Below are 20,688 nucleotides of genomic sequence, written 5' to 3' on the forward strand. Positions count from 1 at the left end.
GTTCTTACTGCGATATCTGACTCCCAGTTTTATATTGGTAAAGAATAATTAGATAAACACTTCATCTGGCACCCCATGTTGGGTACCATTTGTAGGCAGAGTTTTCCTGTCCTGGGAGCTGCTTCCAAATAACTGACACAGAGATTTAATATTCATTATAAATGCTGGGTTAATAGCTGGGCAGAAAGAGATTGGGCGAGACAGCCTGACACAGAGAAAATGTTGAAAGAAAGGACAGTGTCAGCGGAGTCACCAGCAGAAGCACCAAAGGGGGAAGCAAGATGGGCCTGCCATAATAAGAAAAGGTACCAAGCCACTTGGCAAAGCCTAAATAAGAAATAGGGTTGATTTAAATGTAAGAGTTAGCTAGTGTCAAGCCTGACCTAATGGCTGAGCATTTATAAGTAGTCTTAAGTCTCCATGTTGGTTATTTTGGAAGCGGCTCCCAGGACAGGAAAACTCTGCCTACATATAATATTTTGGTAAATTCACTACTTTGAAACACCTTTTTTTCTGGCAATTCTAGAAATATTACATATCATGGTAAATATGCAATACAGTGAAACTTTATGTTATTTTAACATTTGATTAAAACTTACAACATTTAAAAGTCATTTCATGTTGGATTATTTGAATTTTTAAATTTTTATATAAAAATTAAAATCATTTGAAAACTTAAATTTATATATGCTACATTTATGGTTGATCTGATAAAATTTACTCATATTTACCTTAATAATATCTAATCTTTTCGAATTCAATATTTTTGGCATCAAACATTTAAACATTAAACTGAGGAATAGTTATAAAAATAATTTATTATAATTTTGAGCTCTTAGTGAGAAACAGGTGAGATGGATGGGGCTAAGAAGCTTGTTTAGTAGCCTGATGTGCTAAGTATGATCCCCAGGAACCAAAGAGTAGAAGGAAAGAACTTCTTTCTCTCCACATAGGCAACATGCACGGTGTTAGTGAAATTTCTATTCCAAATATTTTTAAACCATCACAGTTTATTCTTTTATTTGTTTAATGCTTTCTGAACTTAAAAGATGTGTTGATTTGATTATACTAACCATATTTTATGAATGGGAAAGCTAAAATACCAAGAGATACCAACAAGACTAAGTAATGTTTCAGATTAGATCTTTAACTGGAATGCAAATCCAGATACAAGTTAGCTGTCTTGATACTGTGTTTTCCTTATTCCTTATACAGCAACCATGTATAAATCTTTAAGTAATAGTTACTACTTTTAGTAAGTTCAAGCAAAGAGGTATTTGGTATTAGTAAGATGCAGTTATCTAGTATTCTTGGACAAATTATCCTCAGATTTTAACCAGATACAGTTTATCATGGATGATTTCTTTTGCTGTTCACTTCTGGGTTCCCTGGTATATTTATATTTGCCGGGCTGGAAGATGCAGCCTGGCCCTCACACCCATGTGTGTCAGGTGCTTGGCTGGCTGCAGCTGCAGCACAGTGGTTCCTTCCTATGGCCTTGGAACTGGCTTCCCACAAGGCGATCTCAGGGCAACCATTCAAGAGGGCAAAGGCAAAAGCCCCAGAGCTTTGGGAGTCCAGATTTAAACTTACACTGTGTGGCTTATGCCATGTTCCCTTGGGGAAAGCAAATCACAAGTGAGACCGGATTGAAAGAACTGGCAAACAGCTATGGTACATTTTAGGGGGAACAGCAAGTTATCTAAGTTATCTGTGGCTGTATTTAATCTATCAAAGTTTACAGTGTTACCTTACTGAGCCATTAAGACTCTTGATTACATAATGACATTTTAATCCAAGGATTTGTATTTCCCACTAAAATATTTGAGTCCTAGACTATTGGTCATGTTCCTGTATGATATGATATGCTATATAATAATTTTACTAAATATATTATCTTTATTTTAAAATATAAAAGAATCAAAACATTAAAAGTACATTTTAGTTATTATTAGCACAATTAAAATAAATGTTACTCTTTCTCAAAGCAATGCCTTTTGATTTAGATCAAGATAGAAAGATACATTGAAGTTTATGCTTATTTTAATCCAGAATGCAACTAACGAACTCACTAAACAATCGTCAAACGTGAAGTCTCTGAAACTGGAACTCCTAGCAAAAGAAGAACACATAAAGGAGATGCATGAAAAGTAGGATTTCATATTTCTATCTATTGTATTTGGTGCCACCTAGTGGTCGCCATGTGTCCTCACCATTCCACTCCAAAAAACAATACCAGTATTTTGTTTTTCACAATAGAATTTTACTTTTCAAGATCATGAGGTTTTATTTTATTTTTGTTTTTGTAACATTTTTACTTATTTATTTTTATTTTATGTGTATTGGTGCCTGCATTTAAGTCTGTATGACGGTGTCAGAACCCCTGGAACTGGAGCTACAGTCAGATTTGAACTACCATGTGGGTGTTAGAAATTGAACCCAGGTCCTTTGGAAGAGCAGCTAGTGTTCTTAACCACTGAGCCATTTCTCCAGCCAATTAAAATCATGTTTAAGCTGGAATAAGGTGGAATTTTCAGAAATACAATATATAGCATAATTGAGAGCATTTTGGTTGCTATTTTTAATTAGAGTAAAATATTAAAACTAGATTTCCCTTAAAACAATTTGAATAAATATAAATTAGTGACTAAGAGTAAACAAAATCTACAATTATGAATTCTTAGGCTAAGAAAATATATAGATTGGTACGTGCAGAGTTAATTCCTGATTTATAAAGCCAAAGTCAAATATGAAAGTTCTGTTTGCTTATAAAATAGCTAGAGGTTCTTTTGTATATATCATTGTTTAAAGGAATTTGAATACCCTATCCACCCTATCATACTGAGCAAAAGTGGCTCTCTTCCTCTGTATTTTATAACTTTAGTAAAGCTTTTATGTGATAAAAGTCTGGCTAGAACACATCATTGATAAATTTCTCATATGCTTACCTGTAGGCAGAATTGAGTGAAGCTTTACTTAACATGATATTAATAAATAAAAATTATAGGATGGCTAGCTATAGTGGCTTGTACCTGTAGTTCCAGTGTAAGGAAAACTGAAGCAAGAAGGTTGCCACAAAGTTCAGACCAGCCTGGGCTACAATGTGAAAACCTCTCTCCAAAACCCTCCAAATAACAGACAGTCTTATTTTTACCTGGAAATGTCTTGAAGTTTATAAATCAAAGGCAAGTGTTGCTTAGTGCATACTGTTGAGGAGTCTAGGAAAACACTGAGGCCTGGCTCCTGTATTCACTGGCTAATGGCCTTAATTTATGAAGGTCTTTTGAAGAATAAGTGAGTCGGCACATAAAAATTTATACTGGTAGCTCTGTATAGCAAGGGTCTAATCAGCGTTAGCTGCTGTCACTCATATCATCAGTCACAGTACAAGATCAGGAATAGATATCTCGGAAGTTTCTATTTTATAACAGTCACCATCTTAAACTAAGCTGATAGGGGAATTCAACCTCAACTGATTGAATTAAACAGTATGTCTATTTTAGTTTCTTTGCATATTATAAGATTTTTACATTTTTATCCAAGTTGCAGTATTGTTTCTTAACATGGTTAGGATTTTGATTGTCTCTAAGTATCACATCAATATTTCTAAGTTATTAAAAACTGTAACTTAAATATAATCTGTTTTTCATGAATTATAAATTATAATGATCTCAGTTAATTTTTTTGCTATAGTGATATGTAATAGTAACAAGTTCACAAACAGATCATGGATTTTGATAAAAAAATATGAAAACATATGGTCCTTAGATACTGTTTCAGTGCAATTTTATTTTAGTAACATAGTGGCATTAATATCAGCTTTTTAAAACTAACAGTAGGCATAACCGTGGATACGATATATCAAGATACTTTCTGTCCCTGTTAAAATTCCTCCTTTAGGATATCTCGAATGGAGAGAGATATAACCATGAAAAGACACCTGATCGAGGACTTGAAATTTCGACAGAAAGTAAATTCAGAAAGTAATGAAAGTTTTAATGAAATGTTAGAAAATCTTGAAAAAAAGGTACCAAGTTTTTGTTCTCACTGATAAATTATTTTCTGTTGTATTAATTGTAATATAAATATTCAGTACTAAGCAACTGTGTAAAATACTTGCAGAATATATATTGATGGTTATAAAGTTATGGCTTTTTTGTTCCAGAATTCAAGACTCAAAGTCCCACACATACTATTCCTACAATTTGCCTGTTGGTGTGTTCTCCTAAATGGAATATTTACTGTTTGAAACCTCTAGTACTTCTGCATATAATGATATCCTATTTATTATTTTATATTATTTAAACACAAAGTTTATAAGGTCAGAATCAGGCTCATGTACCAATGTAACTGTTATGCCAATAACTATGAAATGCCCTTAAAAACTGTGATTTTTCTTCAATAGACTTAATTTAGTGTACATGGGAGAGGAGTTGTTTTTTTTTTTTTAAGGTTAGTTGTATAATATATGACCCCAAACTAAAATAGTTTGTTTAAAATTCTTTTAAATGTAATTTATGCAACCTGCAAAAGCTTTACTTTTCTTTATTTGTATTGGTGTTTTGCCTGTATGTATGTATGTCTGGTATCTATGGAGGTCAAAAGAGGGTTTCAGACGCCTGGAATGGAACTTCACAGATGGTTGTGAGCTGTCATGTGGGTCCTGGAAATTGAACCTGTGTCATCTGCAGGAGTTACACATAATCAAGCCATCTCTTCAGCCCCCTTACTTTTCTTTCACTTCAACAATTTCAGATAAAGCTTTAAAAGGCTTGCTTAAATAATTATTTCTTTTGTGGCATTAAGCTCAAAATGAAAAAGTTTTTTTTCTTCTATTCTTTGGACTCTGTAAAGAATATAATGATTCTATTATAAATATCATATATTTGTGACATTTTAGTTTGGTTATTTGCTTAAAAATTGCTAGTTTATTCATAACATGAATACTACAAGAAGGCTAATTGAATATTATAAAAATTAATAGATAGTGAATGCAATTAGATTCATTCAGTTTCTGGTGAAACAATACAGTATAAGACTACAATGCATTTACTAACAGTAATTACCTTTAAACTTTTATTGCAGGTGAAGACATTAACTGAAGAATGTTCCAACAAGAAGGTATCAGTTGACTCACTAAAGCAAAGACTTAGTGTTGCCGTGAAAGAGAAGTCACAGTATGAACAGATGTACCAGAAAACTAAAGAGGAGTTAGAAAAAAAGGTATGCTCTCGAAATTCAGATGGAGATCCGAATACAGTGACACCATTATCATTTTAATGCTGTCACCTTTTTCTCCCTAAATCAATACGAACCACTTGATAACTCTACATAACTATAAATAGTTCTGTTTTACTACATGAAACACTAAGACTTTGTTTTACATTAATGGTCATGCTGTATTAGCAAAATAAAGTAAAACAAGTATTACCTTTGTCCAAATACCAGTAAGTTGCAGGTATAGAATAATGAAATCTTTTTCTTGTCTGATTTGTATAACTCATGTCCTCACAATGTCTGTGAAATACTTTTATCTTTATATCAATGTGTTGCAGGATCTCAAGTTGAATCTCCTCATATCAAAAATAAATGAAACAGAAACAGCAATGGCACAGATTGAGACAGCAGCATCAGAACAGCTCCAAGGCTTAGCACTGCAGAGTGAACAGGTCCTGGAAGGTGCGCAGAAGAAACTGCTGGCAGCCAATGAGAAACTGGAAGAGTTCACCCTGTTTGTGAAGGTGTGAGTCACTGATGGCTTACTCCCTTGCACTTCTCTTCAGTCAGAGGCATTGTCCAACTGGGGGTTTGGTGGAAACATCAAATCCTTGCTTTTAGTTGTTGCTGATGTTACTATCTGGTGATGATCTCACTAGATATAGCTCAGCAGGCCCCAGACTGTTGACTCTCCTGCCTCTAATTCTGAGCATCACAGGTGTGCTCTTGGCTTTCTTTCTGCTTTACTAACCCACAAAACCTTTGCTCCTACCTCGTGGGTCACCATGTTAAAACTTTCTCTGTAACAGAGTTTATGGTTTGGATTTATGAAACCATATAGGTTTTCCATTTATGAAATCTTCATAGAATGAAATTTTAAGTGTCTTTCTATGCAGTTCTATTATTTCTTTTCCAGAACCCTCCATAACCACCAGAACTTTTTTGTTTGTTTGTTTTTCTGTTTTGGTTTTTGGTTTTTTGAGGCAGGGTTTCTCTGTGGCTTTGGAAGCTGTTTTGGAACTAGCTCTTGTAGACCAGATTGGCCTTGAACTCACAGAGATCCACCTGCCTCTGCCTTCCCAGTGCTGAGATTAAAGGTGTGTGTCACCCCCACCCAGCAACCCACCATAATTTAAATCACTCATTTACACCTCACTAGGTTGGCTGGAGAGATAGCACAGTGGTTAAGAGCACTGGCTGCCCTTGAAGAGGATCTAACTTCAGTTCCTAGCACTCACATTGAGCTTCTCAGAGCAGCCTCTAATTCCAGCTAGTTATTCAAAGGACATACTGATCATTAAAGGTGACATACTGGTCCTTTATACTAACTGACAATGATATAAAGTATAAATAGTTGATAAATGAATTTGAGAATGTTACAGTCCCATGGATTTTTAATTTGATTAACATTTTAAAGAGTTTAATATAGGTCAGGTATATTGGCACACACCTTTAATTCCAGCACTCAGGAGGCATAGGCAAGAGGATATCTGTAAGTATAAGTCAACCTGATCTACATAGGGAGTTCCAGGCCAGCCTGGGGTACACAGAAATAACCTCTCTCAAATGAATGTCTAATACAGCCCATGCTTAGTATCCTTTCAGAATTTTACACTTGATTTAAGACATCTTTCATTTCGGTTACCAACTTCAGATTCATTTGTTCTCTTGTACCTAAGCAAAATATATAATACTGGCCCTGTGGGTAGGACCCCAAATCTTCATTAACAAATATACTGAATGGACAGAATAAAGGTTTTAGATGGGGACTAGAGATGGTTCAGTGGTTAAGAGCACAAACCTCATTGGCATAGGACCCAAGCTCAGTTCCAAATACCCATAAGGAGGCTCACAGCCATGTGTAAATCTGGTACCAAGGGATCTGAAACCATCTTCTTGCATCCAACGCTATCAGGCATACCTATGGTACACAGACATACATGCAGGAAGTTATAGAAACATTGCTGTATGTTTAGCAATTGCATCTGTATGACATAATAATATCTATTTGGCATTTAAAACTTAACTTCCCAGTTTCCTATGGTAATTTGACATTTATTTTAATTGTTTTATGCTGATATGTGCTTGATACTAACATCTTGTATGTTTTTACGTTTTCTTAATCAAAGGCTACCAGCAGCCCAACACAGAAGTACTGGTCAAGACTGGGAAGTAGGGGGGCTAGTAAAGGGGACCAGCCTCTTGTCTTTACACGGGTGACCTAGGACTGGCCAGAGATGCTCAGGGGCCACCAGCCCAGGCAGCACACCACCTGTGGCTTCCTGCCCTTCTATGTTAGCTGTACTATATTTAAAATTATACCTTGTTATCAATTTTAGACCTTTTGTAAGTGAACATTATCCTGCCTCTGGTATCTGCTCTTTCTCATTGTTCCCCGACTCCTACCCATATTGGGCTTGTTTCTGCCATTTCTCAAGGTCTACTTCCCACCAGGAGGCCCTTCTATCTTTGTGCCCCCTTTCAGAGTTAGCGTGTAGCCAATAGGACAGAGTTCATCTCTGCTCCATACTAACTGTGATCTCAGGCAACTGTACCTCAGTTTCCCTCTCCATAAGAAGATTATAATAGTAGAGCATACCTGAGGTTAAGATTTGAATTCAGGGAAGTTCAGAATGGTGCCTAACAACCCAGAACTACTATGTAAGTATCAACTGTTATTACTGATAGCAATGGTAAGCAAGAGGATAGTTAGCTCCTGAACAGTTATGGTGTATACAACTAAAATGTGATTATAAACTTTTCACTTTGGTTTGCTTGCCTTAGGGCAGGAACATTATCAATAATTTCTTTACAGTATAGTCAACTAATAAAGCTCATTACATTCTTGAGGAATTGATCAGACAGATACACACACGCACACACACACACACACACACACACAGACACACACACAGACACACACACGCAATCACAATGTTACCAGGATTACACCCGCTTTTCCAATTAAAGCTATAAAAGGGAGATCTATCCATAGCTATATATAGTTCTTACATGGATCATATAATCACAATGTATACTGCACAAACCTTTTTTATATGTCATGTACACTAAATTACTTAATAAATATTATCAGTAGTTTTAATAGTACTAATATTTGTTCTGGTACTGTTGTAGAATCTATGTTCCCTTTAGTCTTTTCATTTACTTGTAGGGCACAACCAGATTATGGAAGAGGTGGAGTGGCCATCTGCTCTAGATCTAGTCTTGAATATGGAATTTTGCCCTGGGGTGATATCAAGTGCTTTGAGCATCTGGGCTGAATATATGTGGCAGAGCTGAGGCTTTGAATTCTCTTAATAACTGGATAAAACACACTAGGGAAATTTCTAGAAGTATTTGCTCAGTTTGAGTCAGCCTTGATATATAGGCTTGTTAATGTACTGTATGTGAGAGTCATATGCCAAGCACCATTTTCTCAATATTTTTAGTTGTTGTTGACTAAAAAATATATACCAGCCAAAGAATAGCATTTAGTAGGAAAGTGTACATGGTTTCATTATCAATATATATTTTTGTTTGGTAATATGCATTTCTTTCTTCTTTAATGTAGACATTGGTTGAACCTTCCAATTTTGTTTATATTTGCAATGGTTAATACTTAGGCACTGATCTGTTCTCTTAATTATGAGTTTTAAATGCTTCTGTAATAAAATTCAACTTGAATTCACACTTAATTTTTGTCTCACCAAAGGAAAATTAGAGCTTTTAAAAGGAAGGAAAAGTTCTTACCAAGAATATATTAACTTAGCAGGTGAAATTTAAACTATATAAATTACACCTCAGTAAAGCTGTTTAAGTACTGTTGAGACACGGGTATATTTCTGAATTTCTTGTCAACCCTGCAGTGCCTGGGATTCTCCTAGAGAAAAGGGTCAGTCACCTGCCATATCCCCACCTTGGACTTCCAGAAAATGGACTTCAAGCCTCTTCATAATTTTTCAAATAGCTGTTTTTAAAAATGCATTATTTCTGCAATAAACTATGTTAAGGATGGTGACTTTCTGCCCCCACATTTGAATATTACTGAAAAAAAAGTGTAGTCAGTTCATCATTATGATGAAACTCAAGATCATGAGTTGTTAGCTAATATACTCAAGGCTCATGGATAAAGACTAGAGAACATTAAGAAAATAAAGCTGGAAAACTAGATATTAGTAAGAGTAAAATATAATACTTTGCTGCTTCCTGAACACTACTGCTGCTGGTTACAATAAATATCACAGCTGAAAACAGAGTAACTGGAAGTGAACAGACAGAGTAGCCTGTTAAGAAAATGTTCTCTTAGAATACACCTTGTATCCTAGTTCCACTGGTGGTGTGAATTATAGGCTGGTGATCCTTTTCTCTAGGTCTAAAATCCATATATGAGCGAGTACATACCATGTTCCTCTTTTTGTGACTGGGTTACCTCATTCAGGGTGGTTTCTTCAAGTGCCATCAATTTGCCTGAAAATTTCAAGTTTCCATTATTTTTTTCTGCAGAATAGTATTCCATTGTGTAGATGTGTCACATCTTCTGTTCTTCAGTTGAGGGGCATCTAGGTTGCTTCCAGGTTCTTGCTATTACAAATAGTGCTGCTATGAAGATAGTTGAGCACATGTCTTTGTTGCATGGTAGTCGATCATTTGGGTATATGCCTAAGAGGGGGATTGCCGGGTCCTGTGGTAAACTAATTCCCATTTTCCTGAGGAACAGCCATACTGATCTCCAAAATGGCTATACTAGTTTGCACTCCCACCAGCAGTGGAGGAGTGTTCCCCTTTCTCCACATCCTCTCCAGCATAAGGTGTCATTGGTGTTTCTGATTTTAGCGATTCTGGCAGGAGTAAAATGATATCTCAAAGTTATTTTGATTTGCATTTACCTGATGGCTAAGGATGTTTTTAAGTGTCTTTTAGCCTTTTTGATTTCCTCTATTGAGAATTCTTTCTTCAGTTCTGTACCCCATTTTTTTAATAGGGTCATTTGGTGTTTTATTGACTAGTTTCTTGAGTTCGTTGTATATTTTGGAGATCAGCCCTTTGTCGAATGTAGGATTGGTGAAAATCTTTTCCCAGTCTATGGGCTGCCTTTTGTTCTTGACCACTGTATCCTTTGCCTTACAGAAGCTTCTCAGTTTGAGGAGGTCCCATTTATTAATTGTCGATCTCAGTGTCTGTGCTACTGGAGTTATGTTCAGGAAGCAGTCTCCTATACCAATTTGTTCATGGGTACCTCCTACTTTCTCTTCTAAGAGGTTCAGTGTGGCTGGATTGATGTTGAGGTCTTTGATCCATTTGGACTTGAGTTTTGTGCATGGTGGTAGACATGGGTCTATCTGCAGTCTTCTACACACCATCATCCAATTGTGCCAGCATCATTTGTTGAAGATGCTTTCCTTGCCCCATTGTATTCTTTTACCTGTTTTTTCGAAAATCAGGTGTTCATAGGTGTGTGGGTTTATATCAGGATTTTCGATTCGATTCCATTGGTCTACCTGAGAGATTCATATAAAGTCCCTCACAGAAGGGGGAAGGGACAAGTCCCCCAGAGCACATGGGAAGTGGGGGGGGGGAGCAGTGAATGGAGAGAGAATTAGGAGAAAGAGAAGGGAGGAGAGGAAGATTGAGTCAAGATAGAAATAGAAGACAAAAGAGAGCGAGAGGCAGAGAGAGAGAATGAACATAAAAATGGAGCCATTATTGGTCTGAAGAGAAAACTGAACCTAAAGAAATGTCTAGAGACCTACAAGACTGCCGCCAACTAAAAATTTGAGCAACCATGGAAAGGCTACCATAAAAGCCATTCCTGGATAGTGAGATCAACAACTAACTTATCCACTATCATGGAGACCTCATCTAGTACCTGTTGGAAACAGAAGCAAACACACATACCTAAACACTGAGTCGAACTAAAATCCAGATGCAGAGGGAGAGGACAAGACCATGTTGCAGAAACACAGAGACAGCTGACCTGAAAAAGGAGGAGTTAATGGGTCCCCCAGACTGATAGCTGGGAATCCAGCATGGGACTGACTCAGACCCCCCTGAATATGGGTCTCAGCCAGAAGGACTGAGCAGTCTAAGGGACCTCAGACAGTGGAACCAGGATATATTCCTGGTGCACAAAAGGACCTTGCTAACACATCCCCCATGGAGGGATATTTACTTAACCTAGAGATAGGAGAGAAGTCCTAGTCCCTACTTCAAATGAGTTAACAGATTTACATGACCCCACCTGGATGGCATTGTCCTACATGTGAATTGGGGTGGGGGGATAGGAGGGGAGGGTGATCAGGGTGCATGTGAGAGGGCAGAGGATTTAAGAGAGAGGGAGGGAGGGAGAGGGAACTGGGATCGACATGTAAGATAAAAAATAAATAATCACAAAAAAAAAAAAAAAGAAAGAAAATGTTCTCATTTTAAGATGTCCTCTGATACTGGGACAATTGGTAGTAATTAGAAAGGACAAGGATCCTTGCTAAATATGGGTAATTTGCAAATAAAATAGGAAAGTGATCCCTCTTTATGTCCCTAAAAACATTTAAACAAAACTTGAAGGAAATGTGGAAATAACCAAAGGAAGTTGATAAGATTACTGTAAACTTACTTTCTCAGAGTGTGTTTAATCTGTAATATACTCAAGTGTCAGTAAATCAAAATAGGCAAAATATAATGATGATTTCTTTTCAAACCCATCAACAATGTTCACAAAGAAAATTTTACATTTTTACACAACAAATTCATAAAAGCAAAAATTAGTTTCAATGTCTACCATGAATTAATATGTAATATGGTCCAATTGTATTTACTTAAAATTTCAAACTCTGGGATTTAGCACAAAGGTGGACCTAAAACTTGACTTTGTAAGGCAGACAAAGGAAATGGAATTAGGAAGTTATATTACTTTTCTCATTGCTTCAACAAAATACCTGACAGAAGCAGCTTTGTGGGAGGAAGGATTTACTTTGTCTTACAGGCTGTAAATAGTTCCATTTTGAGTATTTTGAGATACCACCATACTAGTTTCAATAGTAGCTGTACAAGTTTATATTCCTGCATTTCCCCATATCTTACTAACATTTGATGAGAGCCGTTTTGGCTGGAAACTTTGAAGTTTTAACTTGTAATTCCTTGATAGTTAAGGATGTTGTATATATATTTTAAAGTATCTGGTAATTTGTACTTCATTTGAGAACTGTCTGTCCAGTTATCTCAGTTAATTGTTTGATGATGTTTTTTTTTTTTTTTTGTGTGTGTGTGTGTGTGTGTGTGTGTGTGTGTGTGTTGTCAGTTGGGTTATGTTTTGTTTGCTTATCTGTGAGTATGAGAACAAATATTAGTAATTTTTATTAGGGAATATACTAGTTTGGTAAATAAGTGATTGTAGATTCCCCTCCAATAACCACAATTTTACCAGCACTGAGTATTAAGCCAGGTTTCCAGGACCAGGCATAGTGTATGTATTGTTGAGTGGGTTAAGTCCAATTAGAGAGCAGTTGGTTATCAGCAAGGTATGTTGCCACTTTTGTACCTATAGGGTTATCGTGCTGTGCTGATTGTTAAAATGATTCACAGGAATCATAGCTGGATAGGACTGTTATTAGTTGCTTCATTCCTTTGGAAGGAAGCTTCTATGGCCCCTTCTGGTACCATGCAAGCTTGTTCCCAGGAAGAGGGCATTTAGATCAGTTCCACTTCAGGGGTCTTTGGGCCTTGTGTCTAAAGTGCATGGTGCCTTCAGCAGTAGGACTTACCTTCCATCTCTGGGGGATAACCAAGGGAAACAGTAATAGGCTGCATGTTTTAGAAGTTTCTTGGACATCTCTGGCCAACAAACTCAAAAGAGGGCTCCTCCTTATGTCTGGTATTGGGATTTTTTTTTTTTTTTTTTTTTTTGTTATTGTTAAGTCTTAGACTCTTGAAGGGGAACATTGTCAGCCCAGATGAGAAAAGAACATTAAAGCTATACATGTATATTATATATAGAATTCCATGTATTATAGGTGTGTGTGTGTGTGTGTGTGTGTGTGTGTGTGTGTAATACTTACAACCACACCCATCTACAGAGAATGCCTGTTAACACCCTAACTCAGAGACTATTATGACCTGACCAAACACAGAGTAAAGTCAGAATCTTTATCCATATAGAAAACCTAGCCAGTGACTCCACCTATCCACGTAGGTACAGTTTGAGACACTGTCTGATTATGGAACCAGTGCAACCTCACTTGAACACAGAATCTACCTACCAACAACATTTGCTCTTTCAAATCAAGGGTCCACCCTGTATTTAAAGTCTAACTGCTTGTTGGAAGGCTAACCATTGGAACTACATGGCCAAGGAACATAGCCTGTAAGTTATTACTAAGAGCAATCAGCATCACAACTAGTGACCACTTCTGAATGCAAAACCCATCAAGCAATCTTCCCTGACCTCAATGTGTAGCATCCTTGCCAAGCTAAAGACCCTGACTGCAAGCGCCTCTCACATGGGTGCTCCCATGTGAGCCCATCCAGGCTCAAACATTGGATGGTTGGTGCTTGCTTTTCATGGGAATGCAATCTGTGAAGGCTAGAAGAAGTGGCTTCTTCCTAAAGCATGAAAGCACTACAGGAACAGGGTCATGAGATGCCGGGAGACATGATGCCATCAGATGAACTAATGAAGGCCCACCTGACCTAATGAAAGAGAAACCTACCAGCTGAGAAACAAGTCAAATAAGTCCTCTCAGACAAATGACTGAAGTGCAAGGTAACATGACAGGGATCTAGAAACTAGGACATGACATGAAAAATATGTGGAACTCATCAAGGAAACAGGTGGCAACAATGTGTTCAGAAAATGTAAATATCAAACGGGAAATTAATCTGTGTTATTTGTATTCTTTCAGGGTATGGCTTCCAAGTTTAAAAGTTTTCTAAACCTGAATATATTAATATTTCTGTATGAGATGTGTATATAAAGACACAATATAAGGGCTGGGTTCAGTGGGTAAGAGTGCTTGCTCTGCAAGCATGAGGATCTCAGCTGTAATTCCCAGTACCATTTAAATAGTGGCTATGCATTGAGGGTCAGAGACAGGCAGATCCCATAGCTCACTGTACAGAGCCTACCAGAAGTGGTGAGCTTCTGACTCCAGGAAAGAGGAAAGACAATGGCTCAAGGCAATAGGACAGCAAAGGCATCCAGAGTCATGTTCTGGCCTCTGTATGTGTGCATACAGACACATTCCCTTACACTTGTGCATTACCACACACAACACATATATTGGTATTTGTGTATGTGGTATATGTATATATTGGAGTGTGTGTGTGTGTGTGTGTGTGTGTGTGTGTGTGTGTGTGTGTGTATGAGAGATGAGAGAAAGAGAGATTTCTATGGAGAAAAATAATTACAGTGGCAATATAAGGCTGAACAAAAAATTTCAATGAAAGACTTCAGTATGGTATTCCAAAAAGCATAAGAAGTTCCCTTGAACTCAAAGATAGGTCATTTTAAGTTACATAGAGAAACAAAGAAGTTTTTGTTTTGTTTTGTTTGTTTGTTTGTTTTAATGAAAAGGTGAAGAAAATCACAAGGCCTAATGAGACATTGTCAAACTGAATATGTGTGTGATGGGAATCTTAGAAAACGGAGAAATAAAGGGACAGAAAGACTATTTAAAGGAATAATACCTGAAAGCTTTCCAAATTGGAAAGAGAGAGGTGTGCAGATTCACAGATGCAAAGATATCCCCAAAACACTGAACACAAAAGGTCTAATTGAGGCAGTATATAATTAAATTGCCAAAGGGAAGAAACTGTAACTCATCATATACAAGAATCCCCTGGGGGAAAAAAGAAAAGAAAAAAAGAACCTATCCACAAGACTGACAGAGGACTGTGTACAGAGCCCTGAAGATCAGGAGAGTATGGGATGTTCTCAAATAATGAAAATAAAAACTGCCAGCCAAGAATAGTGTAGTCAAAAAACAAACAAAAAAACAAGACAAAAAACAAAACAAAACAAAATAAAAACTGTTCAGAACAAGGTAGAGAACAAAGGCTGCCGCAGTGAGCTGACATGGAGAGTTTCTGCCTTACCAGGAATGCTGCCCGCCCAGAGTCCCTTAAGTGGAGATAAAGGACTCTCAGTAAAAAAGTTGAAACACTCAAGGCAGGATTCTCGACTTTCAATTATAACATAAAAATTAAAGTATTCAGGAACAAAATGTCAAAAATTTGCTCTTGGATATATAATAGAAACATATTTGTAAATCATAATATCCAGTCTCTAAAATGTGAGCTGTGACATCTATATGTGATCATTATTGCAATGCCGTTGACTGTTGAAAATAGGAAACTACAATGACAATATATTTTATGAAAGCCACAGGGGTTGACAAATGAAATTCTAAAGTGGGAATTTAGATCAAGAAAGACCTCAAAGCATATGTGACAACACAGAAGTAATCAAAGGAAAGCACCAAGATAAAGGAATGGCAGAACTAATACTCAGAGAACAATTAACAAAAAGGAAATAGTAAATACATTGTCTGAAAGTATTTATTTTAAATGTAAATAGACTAAACTCTCTGATCAGAAGATTAGATTTTCCCTTTTTTCTTTTTGAAAGTATGATATAGTGATCATAACAAAAGACTCTGTTTAGCTATAAAGACACACATAACTGAAAGTGAAGAGATAGAAAAAGACACTATACAAACATGGGAACATAAGTGGCTGAATTTATAACAAGATTGAGTTTAGTTAATAAACAGTCAAAAGAGGAAATGACCAAAACAAATACAAATATTTGTTCCTCAAACATTGATGCACCTAGGTGTATAAAGCAGATGCTAAGAGCATTGGAGGAAGTAAACCAAAAGTGGAATGGTGATTCCTCTCAGCAGTAGGCCCTCTGAACAGAGAATGCATAAACAGCAGAACTGAGCACCATCAGAGACCATGTGGTCCTCACAGGCATATACAGAACCTTCTACAGGATAGGAAAATGGGGCCACAAAAACTAATCTTAAAAGTTCAAAGATTAAAGTCATATGAAGCATCTTTTCTAACTCTATTTGTGTAAAAACTCAGTAATAGGAGGAAAATTCACGAATATGTAAAAGTTAAGCAATTTGGCCCCCCAAAAGCTAATAGTACTGATTATAAATAAAAGAGAATAATTTTTTAAAAAAAAAAGTAATGAGACAAATGAAGATGGAAACACAACCTATCATGTATATGAGATGCTGAAAATGTGGTCTTTGAGAGAAAAGATTACAGCTGTAAAAAAAAAAAACCTAAAGAAAGTACTCTCAATTGCACCCTCTACATTAAACATTAAAGAGGAAGGGAAAGAATAATCGAGCCCAAAGTTAACAAAAGGGAGAGACTAGTAAGTACTAGGAAAGAAAGATTCAGATACAAAGAATAGAAAACAAGACAAAGATCAGTGAAACCGAGCCAATTTCTAAAATATAAAATCGGCAAATCTCCAGCTAGACTAATTAAGGAAAACAAAATAGAAAGATTTTATTATTCTAACTAGAGAAATATGACTGATAACCAAGAAGTGATCTTGATCATAAGAGAATACTTTGAACAGTTATATGCTAAGAAGTTAGGTAAGCTATAATAAATGGAAATTCCTGAAAATCAAATACCCACCAAGACCAAATCTTGAAGAAATACAAAATCCAAATGAATAACAAGTAAGGCAATTGAATCGGTAATCAAAACCCTCCCGGCAAAGGATCCCAGTGCCATATGGCTTCCCCACTGCCTGGCCCAACATTTAAGAAGAATCAGTGCCAGTTCTTTCTGAACTCTTCCAAAAATTAAAGAGGGCAGAACACTTCCAAACTTCATTTACAAGGTCAGTATTACACTGAAAGCACAGTTAGATGAGGCCATGGTGAGAGAAGAAAATTACAATCCAGTATCACTCAAACATAGATGCAAACAAGAATTCCTAACAAAGTACTAGTGAGCCACATAAAAATAGCATATACCAAATTGAAATGGGATTCGGTCTGTGGCTAGTTCAAATATGCAAATAAATACATATGAGATGCTAAATTAGCAGAATAAAAGAAAAGTAATATTGTTACCCAATAGATATAGAAAAAAAGAATTTCACAAAATTCCACATCTTTTCATGTTTAAAGATGCAACATATTGAACATAGAGTGAGAATATCTCAATATAATAAAACCTGTAAGTTTCAGAAATGCTCTTTTTCTGTAAAATCAGGACCAAGATAAAAGGCTTATATAAAGTTATAGAAGTCACAAAGGAGAACATAAAAATATGTTTGCAGATTGCAGTTTTAGACATAAAAAAGTAAGACTGTACCTCAAATGAGTTCAATAGTGTTTTCTCTTTCCAAAAACCAATATATAAAATTTATTTCTATTTCTCCACACTAAAAGCCTACCCTCTAACACAGAAATGAGAAAAATAGTCATTTATAGTAATAGCAAAACAATAAAGGAAAAAGTAGGAGTAAAATTTAATTAAGAAAATGGAATCTGTTAACTGAAAAATACATTACTGATAAAATAAATTGAAAATATATAAATGGAAAAATAGGCTATGTTCATGGATTGGAAGAACTAATACTGTTAAAATGTCTTAGTTCTCACTGTGTGTGTGTGTGTGTGTGTGTATCTATATGTCTATGTATCTATATTTATTCACTACAATTGCTATTTGCAGTCCTATCGTATTTCAACATAAATAGGAAAAACTTGCATGAAACCACAAAAGATGTTGACTGAACAAATTAATGATGAGCAAGAAGAGTTGAGCTATTGGTATTATACTTTCTGGTTTGAAACTATGTCACAAAGTTATAATAATCAAACCTTCATGATAACTGACATAAAAGAAGTATAAACCATTGAACAGAAAGCTCATTAATAAATCAGTGTATGTATCATTAACTAATAAGTGATGGACATGAAGAGCATGTGACAGTGAAAGTACTGTTTCTTCAATAAATGATACTAGGAATACTGACTGAGTAGGGGTTGACCAGTGTCTTAGTTAGTTAGGGTGTTTACTGCTGTGAAGAGACACTATGACCAAGACAACTCTTATAAAGGAAATAATGAATTGGGTGGCTCCCATACAGTTTGAGAGAGTTAGTCAGTTGTCATCATGGCAGGGAGCATGGTGCCATGGAGGCAGAGGTAGTGATGGAGGAAGAGCTGAGAGTCCTACATCTTACAGGTACCAGGAAGTCAACTTCTCACTGGGAAGTATTCTGAGCATAGGAAACCTCAAAGCCCAACCCCTCACTCACACACTTCCTCCAACTAGGCCATTCCCACTCCAATAAAGCCACACCTCCTAATAGTGTCACTCCTTATGAGATTATGGGGACCAATTATATTCAAACTATCACAACCAGTATAGGACATGAAGTTTTTCAAGTAATGGTGTATTCTTGTTGCTACAACCATATACTTGATAAGAAGCAAGTTAAGAGAGGTTTTATTTGAGCTACTGCTCTAGGTTGAACTGTATAATGGTGATAAAGCTTAGCTATGACAGCATTTCACAGCTGTGATGACAAGTACAAGTCATCCTGCTTACATCTCCAGGGATCAAGGATGACAGAGAGAGAAGAAATGTTGTAAACCTCCAATCCCAATCCTACTGGACCAGTTCCACCAACTAGACCCTACCCAATAAGGCTCTACAACATCCTAAACACAGTAGCTAGGAACCAAGTGTTCAATTTTACATGAGCCTATAGGGACATAAGGGACATTTTGCATCCAAACCATAACAGATGGAAATACTATCTACTTTGACCTGGGTGTAGGTTAGCCAAAGTTCTTATTTAGTAAAAGCTCAAAAGACTATATATACCGTTAAGATGCATGTATTTCACTGTGTAGAAATTTGAACTTAGAAGAGGTAAAAATATACATCTTTAGTTAATGATATACACAACAATGTGTTTAGGAGCCAACTGTCCAGATACCTGCCAAATTAATCAATGGATAAATATGTACATGACAAATCAAATATAGAAAGATGATTATAATACATAGGTTGCTAGTGTATGTGCCCTAAACATTTCTTTCAACTTCTCTGTGTTATCCTCAAGTATCCTCCGGACTTTCCTGCAGAAAGATCATCTCAGAGTATTTTTCCAGGGCCCCTAGTCACATCAAAAAGAAAATCAACTGTGAAAGACAGTAAAAGAATGCATTTTAAAGATTCGTCAATCAACTACTGTGCCAGTTAGATTTTTATCAACTTAACACAAACTATGGTCTTCTGGGAAGAGGGAGTCTGGATTGAAAAGAAGTGCATGCATCAGATTGATCTGTTAGCAAGTCTGTGAGGCATTTTCTTAATGAATGATTGATGTGAGAAAGCCCAGTCCACTGTGGGTGGTGACATCCATAAGCAGGTGTGCAGCTTTGTTCCCCTGTGGCTTCTGCTTCCCTTCTTGCCTCAAAGTTCCTGCCTTCAGTTCCTGCCAGGACTTAGACCTTTTCTCTCCAGGTTGCTTGTGGTCATGGTATTTACTATAGGAGTGGAAACCTAATTAGGTGGAAACCTTCCCTCATGAAACAGTGTAGTTGACAAAAGAATAAACTACGACAAATTCAACATATGCAACAGACAAATATAATTTCATTAGCATATGTAAATTACTAAAAGAAATAATTGAAAATATAGTATGTTAAGGCTGATTCTCCACTTGATTTGTAATGAAAGAAATGAGAATTTGGAACTTCAAAACAGAGTTTATAAAGCAAGTCATACTGAAGTACCAGATTGGTGTTTGCTAATGCAATGTAGAATAGATATTTCACTGCATTGTAAGTGTGTGTGTGTGTGTGTGTGTGTGTGTGTGTGTGTGTGTGTGTAAGTCAATATCAATAGTATCTGGGAGAAAGAAACAACAGCTACCAACATTACAGCAACCCATACTCTGTTGTGGTTACTTCACTTTTCACTTTGTATCAGAGAGCTACTGAAAAAATACATGAGGATGATTATTTATTGAAACCTTTGAACTAACAAAGTGTTGAAACATTCTAGCACCTAGCCAGCCTGCATTGAACTCCCAGAGCTATCCTTGTATCACCAGACAGAACTCAGGTCATGCAGAGTAAAATGTACTTTTTTTTTTTTTTTTTTTTTATTTGCCCATAGGAGTGACATATGCTAACACTTGCTGATTTCTAAAAGGAAAACCTTAAAGATTTTGGTGACATTGTTCCAGTTTCCTTATATGTTTTATCCATTCCCTCCTTTCAGTGAATGATTTCATTGCACTGTTACTCTACTTGTTCTCAAGTTTTTACAAAATATCTCTAGTTTTTGTAAAATGCTACAGAAGCGACTTGTTCTGTAGCCATCTTGCATCAGCCATGTACCAATTAAGCCAATTATGCAATGACACATTACAATTAATATGCAAATAGTATGTTTACAGATAAATAGAATTATCTCATC

The 20,688-nt window shown here is 36.3% G+C and overlaps 1 protein-coding gene across 1 annotated transcript in view; it reads left to right on the forward strand.

Moving 5' to 3' along the window:
* The window catches only part of Cntln (centlein), a 242,082-nt gene that overhangs the window by 205,841 nt on the left and 15,553 nt on the right, over positions 1–20,688 (forward strand). The window contains exons 20-23 of the mRNA XM_051188130.1: positions 2,053–2,150; positions 3,901–4,027; positions 5,086–5,223; positions 5,556–5,741. Coding sequence (XP_051044087.1) covers positions 2,053–2,150; positions 3,901–4,027; positions 5,086–5,223; positions 5,556–5,741 — 549 coding nt within the window. The remainder of the gene's footprint in view (positions 1–2,052; positions 2,151–3,900; positions 4,028–5,085; positions 5,224–5,555; positions 5,742–20,688) is intronic.

Source organism: Phodopus roborovskii, unplaced genomic scaffold, assembly GCF_943737965.1.
Source record: "Phodopus roborovskii unplaced genomic scaffold, PHOROB, whole genome shotgun sequence".
Classification (NCBI taxonomy): domain Eukaryota; kingdom Metazoa; phylum Chordata; class Mammalia; order Rodentia; family Cricetidae; genus Phodopus; species Phodopus roborovskii.